The sequence below is a fragment of the Hipposideros armiger genome, unplaced genomic scaffold, assembly GCF_001890085.2.
Source record: "Hipposideros armiger isolate ML-2016 unplaced genomic scaffold, ASM189008v1 scaffold_859, whole genome shotgun sequence".
In the NCBI taxonomy this organism is placed as follows: domain Eukaryota; kingdom Metazoa; phylum Chordata; class Mammalia; order Chiroptera; family Hipposideridae; genus Hipposideros; species Hipposideros armiger.
Genome location: NW_017732209.1, coordinates 153,804 through 163,394, shown reverse-complemented (window position 1 = coordinate 163,394; position 9,591 = coordinate 153,804). Strand labels below are relative to the sequence as shown.

Genomic DNA, 9,591 nt, shown 5'->3' with positions numbered 1-9,591 from the left:
CACTGGCCCATGTTGNTGTCTCCCTCTCAGGCTATCTTTCTCCTCTCCTCCCCGCTTACCTATCTACCAACACGTCACGTTCTTTTACCTGGAACATCCTTCCCCATCCTCCAGCCTCCAACTATGTCCCCCTCATCCTTCAGTTCTTGGCTCAGTAGAGATGTCCTCTCCTCCAGGAAGCCCTCTGTGACCTCCAGGCTGGTCTCAAGACACCTACCCTCTGGTCTCCCCCATCCTAGCCCTGCCCACTCTTGGGTAGTCACTGGGGATAGGTCTGTGTCCCTATCACTAGACTGTGAGCCCTGAGAAAACGGGACCAGAGATGTCTCGGCTACTGGTGTGTGCCCTGCATGGGGCTGGGCACAGAGGACTTGATTTTTTTTTTTTTTTTTTTACACTAAGTGAAATTGAATATGTGAATTCATTCATCTAGTCAATAAACAGGCCAGGCAGGAACCAAGAAAGACCACTTCCCTGACCTCTGGGACTTATATTCTAGAGGGGAAGACAGGTAGTGAAGGCGCAAACAAACAAGATAATTCCAGAAAGTGATAGTTTTCATGAGAAACACATTGGTTGTCATGTTGGAGCAGACCTGCAGTGGCCAGGGTGGCCAGGGAAGAGGCCTTTCTGAGGAGTTGACATTTGAGCAGAGTCCCAAATCACCAAAGGGAGCCAGCCACCTTGGGAAGCTTTCCAGGCAGTAGGGCCAGCAAGTGCAAAGGCCCTGGGGTAGAGTGAGCCTGGTGGTTTTTGAAAGTTAGGCAGGAGGCATGTGAGCAAGAGAAAATGGGTTGGAATGGCAGGTTTCCTCAGATGATCCTGGACCCCAGGAAGGGTGTGAGGAGCTGTGGGGAGGCTTCTGACCAAGACAGGGCTGTGACCTGACTCAGGATTTTACAAGCTCCCTCTGGCTGCTGTGAAGGGAGCATGGATAGGCACTGGGAGTACAGTGAGGAGGGAACTACAGTGCCAGGCAGAGGTGGTGGCAGCTGGACAGGGGAGGGAGTGGGGGAAGTGGTCAGATTGCAGATAGGCTTTGAAGGTAGAGCTGACAGCCTCCTGATGGTTTAGACAGAAAGGCAGTGGGAGAAAGATTGAGGCTTTGGCCCAAGTGGCAGGGCGGGCCCTTATGGCCCTGGGAGAGACTGAGAAATGAACCTTTGGTGCTTTCTGCTCAGGATCCTCGATGAACATCTGCACAGGTGTGGGTCCTGGGGAGAAGCTAACAGGTTGGGGTGAATTTTGGACTCAGATGCCTGGGTTTTAGGCTTGCGCTGCTGGTTACTGGTCCCTTTCACTATGGGGGTGGAGACTGGGGAATAGCTGAATGAGTACGGTTACTACTGGCACCCTGGGAATCTCACCGGCCCCCTGTAGGTTTCACCATCATCATCGAGCCCTTTGATGACAGGACCCCGACCATTGCCAACCCTATCCTGCACTTCAGGTGAGACCCAACCCCAGTGGGGTTGTGAACAGACCATGGGCCCCAGCCCCCCAGCCAGGCCCTCACCATTCTTGTCTGCTCCCCACAGCTGCATGGATGCCTCTCTGGCTATCAAACCTGTGTTCGAGCGCTTCCAGTCTGTCATTATCACATCTGGGGTGAGGATCCTTCTCCAGTCCCCAGTCCCCTGCCCTCCCCTGTGGGGCTCTTGGTTCCTGCCCAGTCCTACTGAGGTCCGTCCTGCTGTCCCTGCTACAGACGCTGTCACCGCTGGACATCTATCCCAAGATCCTGGACTTCCACCCTGTCACCATGGCAACCTTCACCATGACGCTGGCCCGGGTCTGCCTGTGCCCCATGGTGCGTGGGAGAATGTGGGGTGATGGGGTGGAGAGATGGAGTGAGGAGCGGCCTTTTCTCCTTTTGTTCCCTCCACTGCTCAGGCAGGAGAGCTTTATAGCCCAGGACACGGATTCTGGGTGCACGCAGACCTGGGCTTGATGCTACTTCTCTTTGTGGGTATATGCCCCCGGCCTCAGTTTTCTCATCTGTGAAATGGAAATGCCTCCTCCCTGATCTCCCAGGGTGGTGGAGGGGAGAGTGAGCTAAGGGGTGTAAAACACTTACGTGGCCCATGGCCCGGCTCTTGATTAATGTGGCTTTGCCCAGTTCATCATCTGGCTGTGACCTCAATAAGTGACCCTTCTGCTCTGCCTCAGTCTCCTGTGCAAATTGGGCATCGTAACATGGACACCCAGTCCCTCATCTGTAGCCCTTGGGCCAGATGTGCTTTAGAATTAAGAATTTTGAGAATTGAGAATTTTCCAGACTTTAGAAACAAATCAGATGCTGTGGGGTGTGTAACACTCCCAGAGGGGTCTGGGCAGCCACCTCCAGTCAAAGTCATGTGATTATTTCATCAGTGAAACATTTAGAGTCAAAAAGGGAGATAAGTCAGGACTCTCAATAGACTCGGGGCAGGGCAGGTTTCACCACTCTAAGAGTTTGTGCCAAACTTAAATACCTGGACTTCCCAGAGTATTGTGGCTTTGGGAATTGTCCTTTGGGGGTTGTGGGCTGGTGCTGACCACACACTGCAGCATGGTTTTGTGAGGCTGCCAGTGGGGTTCTACCAGTGGCTCAAGGTCATGGTGAGGAGCATTCTCCTGGAACCGACTGGCGGGAGGCTGGGGCTGGCTGGAGTGTACTTGCTAGTTGGGGACGTGGGCAGACTTGGGTCCAGTTCCCTCTCTGCTGTTTATTTGCCGTGTGACCTTGGGCAGCTGATTCACCTTCTCTTTACCTTCTCTGAGCCTTAGGTCATTCTTCCATGCAGTGCAGATAACAGGGTAGCTGAGCATTTATTCAATGACACCGTGTCCATAAAAAGCTTAGAACAGCACTAGCTGGCTACCAGCACTCACACACAGGAGTGGCTGCTGCTGCTTTGCTTATTGTGACCTCTCCTATCTCCAGATCATTGGCCGAGGCAACGACCAGGTGGCCATCAGCTCCAAATTTGAGACCCGGGAAGATATTGGTATGCTGCCCACAGGGGTGGTTTATTTGGGTTCCGAGACGGAAAGTTTTTCAGTCAGTATGGCCTAAGTCTTGCTGCAGTAACAAATACCCCCAAATCGAAGTGGCTTCACAGAGGTTACTTCTTGCCCACGAAACATGCCATTGTGGGTGGGTGGGTGGGTACCTGCCCAATGCCACCTCTCTGGGAACTTCCACCATTGGACACGTCACTGTGCTGGTGAGATGTGACAGGTTATGGTGATCGTGGTGAATTGTATACTGACTAGCAAAGGTGCTCAGATGGAAGTGATACAGCCACTTCTGCACTCATTTCATTGGCCGTGGCAAGTCACATGACCATGCCTAACTTCAGGGGTTGGGGGGCACAGTCCTCCCAAGGGCCTGGAAGAAGTGGAATGTGAGTGATAAACAGCCCTACAGATGGCCTCAGTGGGGTTTCTAGGAACCCCAAGTTCAAGACCAGGCATTAGACAGGAACGCTGATAGGGTGTGGGGAGGAGAACCCAGGCCAGCAGAGGGTACAATCTCTGACTCCTCACAGCGGTTATCCGCAACTATGGAAACCTCCTGCTGGAGATGTCTGCGGTGGTCCCCGATGGCATCGTGGCCTTCTTCACCAGCTACCAGTACATGGAGAGCACNCGGCAGCCCAGCTCCAGGTTGAGCTGTTGTTCACCATCTTAGCTGTAGAGGGCGCAGCGTCACTGGCCCTCATGTGGGATCTGAACCAGGGCCCTGCTTCTCAGAACTGGCATCCCAAGCCAACTCTTAACCAACGTGCCACTCGGCTGGCCCTTTTATTGTAGTATCTTGATCTTTTTTCATTTTTGGATTTTTTTAAGTCTTTAAACATTTTAAACATAGTAATTTTGTAGTATCTGTCTGATAATTTTATCGTCTGACGTTTGGGACCATCACCTGTATTCTGTTGTGTCTTCTGGTTCTAACTCATGGTGGATTGCTCCCTTCTGTGTGTTGACATTATGGATTGTGAGGTCGTTTCCAATGGGCTTGACCAAATGAAACTCTATGTAGACTTGTTGAGGGTATGACCCTAAAGAATGATTTTCCTTTGCTTCTGTCCCACTTCTTTATTTCATATACTGCTCCTTGAAGATTTTTTTTTTTAAGATTTTATTGGGGAATTGAGGAAGGGAACCGTGTTGGAGAATTGGGGAAGGGGAATATTGTGTTTCTCCAGGACCCATCAGCTCCAAGTCAAGTTGTTGTCCTTCAATTTTAGATGTGGAGGGTGCAAACTCCGCTCTAAGTCCAGTCACCACCTTCAATCTAGTTGTGGGTGGCGGTGTGGGGGGGGGCGCAGCCCATCATCCCATGCGGGAGTCGAACCGGCAACTTTGTTGTTAAGAGCATGCACTTTCACCAGCTGAGCCATCCGGCCACCTGTTGGCAGCTCAGGGCAGGCGCAGCTCACTGGCCCATGTGGGAATCGAACTGGTGACCCTGTTGCCCAGAGCTTGCACCACCCAGCTGGCCCTCTTTGAAGATTTTTGATAAAACACAAGCACCTGTCTTTTTCTGTTTGTTGTTTGACAAAACATAAAGCTACAGCATTGTCATTGTCTTCGCTGTCCAGTATAATCGCCACCAACCTGATGTGGCTATTTAAATTTACATTAATTAAAATTCAATACAAATTAAGGATTCAATTCCTCAGTCACAGCAGCCACTAATGTCTCTAAGAAGCCCTGTCCTTGCCTTTTCCAGCTTCTAGAAGCTGCCTGCATTCCTTGGCTCATGGCCCCCTTCTGTCTTCAAAGCCAGCACTTGAATTTCTCCCATCTCTTGCTTCCATTGTCACTTTTACTTCTCTGACTCTCCTGCCTCCCTCTTCCACTTATAAGGATCCTTATGATTACATTGACCCCCTCTCCCCAAAAATAATCCAGGATGAACTCCCCATCTCAAAATCCTTAATTTAATCACATTTGCAAAGTCCTTTTTGCCACATAAGGTAGCAAAGGAGACCCAGTGAACAAGGTGACAAGTCCCTGCCCTCAAATTCAAACACTTCCTGGACCTTTGATGATACTAAGCAATGATTAGTACTAGTTTTGAGGGGTGCTAACGATATTTTGTGGTTATGTTTTTCAGAGAGTCTTTACTTTCAGGGGTACCTTCTGAAATACTTGTGGATAAAATGATAGGATGTCTGGTATTTGCTTCAAAATAATTGACTGGTAGGAGGGGAAGTGGTTAGGATGTAGACAAAGCAAGATGGGCCCTGAGCTGAAAATTGATGAAACTTAGTGTATGTGGAGCTTTGTTATACTATACTCTCAACTTTGGTATCCATTTGAAATTGTCCTTAATAGACAGAAATAGGTAAACTGTTTTGCTTTTTTTAGTTTAAATAAATTGAATTTTTAAAAACCACAGAGAATATGGAGTGAGGTGATTTTTTATAATAGTACAAGACAGCTTAAAGAAGAGAATAAAAATCACTAAATTCTAGATAATGGTTATTTCTATATGCATTGAGAGTGAAAAGGGATCAGAAAAAAATGCCCAGAGGAACTTATTTTTATGTGTGATGTTTGATTTTCTTTAAGCATTGTGATATGAACAGTAAACTGAATATACTATTTATATTAAACATTTCTGAAATTTTTTCCAAATTCTACGAAAGTAGAAGTTAGTGAAAAAACATCTCCCATGTATGCATCGTCTTACCTAAAAAATTATCAACTCAAACGATTTGGATTCTATTTCAATGGAATGAATCTGCAGCGGATTCCTGAGAGGTCATCATTTTATCTGTACCGCTTAATAACAAGGATATGATCTGAGAAATTCATCATTAGGAGATTTCATCATTGTGTGAACATCATAGAGTGCACTTAAACAAACCTAGATGGTCCAGCCTACCACACACCTAGCTATGTGGTTAGCCTATTGCTCCTAGGCTACAAGCCTGCATAGTATGTTACTGTACAAAAACATGAGATTAAATCAAGCACAAGAGAAAATGATGCAATCAGTAGACATGGTAAATGAGATGTCTGAGGCTGCTGCTGGCATAACAGCATACTGTTTATTGCATGCTTTAAAAAAAAAAAGACTTTATTGGGGAACAGTGTGTTTTTTCCAGGACCCATCAGCTGCGAGTCAAGCCATTGTCTTCAATCTAGTTGTGGAGGGTGCAGCTCATTGGCCCATGTAGGAATCCAACTGGCAACCTTGGTGTTAGGAGCACCATGCTCTAATCAACTGAGCCAATGCGCCGCCCCCCTTTTTTTTTTAATAAGTAGGAGTACACTATAAAATAATGATAAAACGTAGAGTATAGTAAATGCATAAACCAGTAGCATAATTGTTTATTATCATGATCAAGTATTATGTACTATATAATAATTGTGCTATACAACTGGCAGTACAGTAGGTGTTTATACCAGCATCACCACAAACATGTGAGTAAGGCATTGCTCTATGATGTTAGGATGGTTGCGATATCACTAGTGACAGCAATTTTTCAGCTATATTATAATCTCATGGGACTACCGTCATATATGCAGTAGGTCATTGACCAAAACATGTCACATGACTATATTGGGGTATATTGTGATGTGTATTAGTTTCCTGTTGCTGTTGTAACAAATGACCCCAAACTCAGTGGCTTAAAACAGCACACATTTATGTTTTTACACTTCTGAAGGTCAGAAGTCCAACTCAGTTTCACCGGGCTGAAATCAAGGTGTTTGCAGAGCTTCACACCCTCTGGATCACTAAGGGGGGAATCAGTTTTCTTGCCTTTTCCAGCTTCCACAGCTGCATTCCTTGCATTTCTTGGCTCTGCCCCCTTTCTCTATCTTCCAAGCCTGCAGTGTAGCATCTTGTTTCAGTGTCACATTGCTTCTGCTTCTGTCTAATCTCCCTCTTATAAGGACACTTGTGATTAGTGTTAGGGAGCACTTGGATATCTCAAGATCCTTAACTTCATCACACCTACAAAGTCCCTTTTACCACACAAAGTAACATTCAACATTCACAGGTTCCAGGGATCAGAGCCTGGAGATCTTTGGGGACAATTATTCAACCTACCTAGGGAGTATCGCGATTTAAAGGTGGTCAAAGAAGGCCTCAGAGAAGAAAGGACCTTTGAGGAAGGCTTGAGAAAGGCTTGAAGGAGGAATCCATGCAGAGATCTGTGGAAAGAGCTTCCCAGACAGAGGGAGGGACAACTGCAAAGGTCAGGAGGAGGCAGTAATCAGTCATTCTAAGACTTCTTCCAACCATCCTGCCTCCTGGTATTCACACCCTGGAGTAACCTCTCTCCTTGAGCATGGGCTGCATGTAATGATGTATCCTAAGGAACAGAACACAGCAAAAGTGATGGACTGGGGCCGGCCAAGTGGCACGTTGGTTAAGAGTTGGCTTGGGACACCAGCTCTGAGCAGCAGGGCCCTAGTTCAGATCCCACATGGGGGCCAGTGACACTGCCCTCTACAGCTAAGATGGTGAACAACAGCGCAACCTGGAGCTGGGCTGCTGTGAGTTGCCAGCGATGGCATAGGCTGCAGCCCCTGCTGCAGTGGGCTGCCATAACCTACCGTGTGTGGCTGGCAGCCGGTGTGAGCAGCTGGCAGCCAGTGTGAACTGCCAAGAGCCGCTGTGAGCAGCCGTCCAGAGGCCGGCGACCCATCTGCCTCACCCGGGAAGAGCACAATGATAATACCAACACGGGCCAGTGAAGCAACATCCTCCACAACTAGACTGAAGAACAAAAGGACAGCAACCTGTCTGTACCCTTTCCCCGAATTCCCCAGCGCTGTTCCCCTCCCCCAATTCCCCAATAAAATATTTAAAAAAAAAAGTGATGGACTGTTCCCTCTGACATTAGGTTATAAAAGACAGTAATTTCCATCTTTGCATCTTTCTCTGGCTCTTCTTGCTTTCTCACTTTGATAAAGCCAGCTGCCCTCAGAGATGCCCACGTGCCAGGCATCTGAGGGTGGCTCCCAGCTGACAGCCAGCAAGGAAGCAAATCCTGCCAGCAACCACCTGGTGAGCTTAGTGATGGATAATTTTCCAGTTGAGCTGGGATGACCGAAGCTGCATTCAATTCCCGTCCTACAGAAACAGTGAGATGATAAATGCTATTTTTTCAACCATTACATTTGGAGGTAAGTTGTTATACAGATTAGCTGACTAATGCAGGCCCAGTGCCAGGAAGCCAGGTGTGGCTGGGAGGAATGGATAAGAAAGAGGACCGTGAGATATGATGTGAGGCAGGTGACAGGATGCTTAAGACAGTGCCTGCCCAATAGCAGTGTATGTCCAATAGTCAATTTCATTTTATTCTTGGTTTGAAGATTCCCTCCCTCTTTTTTCTCCCATTCTAACAGAGTAACCCTGGGATCCAGAGAAGGTGCCTGACCCAGCCTGAGAGGTAGGGAGGGCTTCCTGGAGGAGGGGATGTTTCTTTGAGACCTAAAGGTGAGCAGTAGAAGTGAGGCAGGACAAGGTCAGGGAGACGAAGCTGCAGACAAAGAGGACACAACTGGAGGCAAGTAGAAAACAGGAAAATAAGCAGCAAGATGGGGCAGGAATATGCTGTGGGGTGTGCAAACTCCTAAATTGAAAATATCACCATATCTTACTCCCAACCATCTGTCGTAAAGTGTGTTTGCTCTTCCCAGTTTGTTTTCCTTGTACATGATACTGCAAGGAACAATTCTATGTGTGTAGCTGTTCCCACTCAGTGTTCCTTTGGTTAAGGCTCAGGGTTAAGTTGGTGACCTTGTTAACTGGCTCAACACCCACCCCTACCATCACCACCCTTATGAGTTCTAGCCCTCTAGTACTTATTTTCAGAGCCTTTGTCTAACTTGGGAAGTATATTCTCATTTGTATGACTGTATAATAAATGTCATTTGTTAATGTCAGTATCATTATCCCCACTTTAAAGGTGAATAAATTGAGTCTCAGAGAAAAACTTGCCCAAGGCTTTACAGCTAGGTCAGGTGCTGCTTCCCAGACCTGCCAACGCTGGGTTTTCACTGTCTGAGGATAAGTCTGTCTCCCCCACTGGAATGTGCTTTTTAACACACAGTACAGGGTGTGCACAGAACAGGGGCCAGGGAACATATGATGAGTGAACGAATGAATGATTGAGTGAATGCAAGTGAGGCTATTATGAAGAAAGTGACAACCCAGGGCCTAGCACAGGGTCAGGCACACAGTAGATGTCCCATAGCTATTTGTCAAACACATAAAAGCTAGAATTTATTGAATGCTTAGTATGTGCTAAGTCCAGTTTTAACTGCTTTATGTGGGTTAGTTTAAGAGTCATCCACATTGTAGATAATCTAATTGTTCCACTTCACAGGTGAGCAAATGGAACCCCAGAGAAGTTAAGTAATTTGATCAAGGTCACATAGCTAGTAGACAGTGGAGCCAGGATTTGGGCTCAGGCATTCTGGTTCCAGAGTCCACACCTTAACCACCAAAACACAATGCCTTTTGATTACTGCCTCAGACAGTATCTGGTAAACAGTAGGAGCTCAATAAATAAGAGGAGTTATTTAACCCGGAGAAGTCTAGGACACAGCAGGCATTTTTAAAGTGCACGTTTGGGC

At 47.2% G+C, this 9,591-nt stretch overlaps 1 protein-coding gene across 1 annotated transcript; it reads left to right on the top strand.

Moving 5' to 3' along the window:
• Positions 1-399: 399 nt before the first annotated feature.
• Positions 400-4,727, top strand: LOC109374704 (TFIIH basal transcription factor complex helicase XPD subunit-like). The gene is made up of 6 exons (XM_019629478.1): positions 400-1,450; positions 1,539-1,608; positions 1,709-1,810; positions 2,927-2,990; positions 3,534-3,651; positions 4,721-4,727. Exons 2-6 carry the CDS (start codon positions 1,543-1,545, stop codon positions 4,725-4,727), a joined length of 357 nt encoding a protein of 118 aa, XP_019485023.1. The 5' UTR covers positions 400-1,450; positions 1,539-1,542.
• The last annotated feature ends 4,864 nt before the right edge of the window (positions 4,728-9,591 follow it).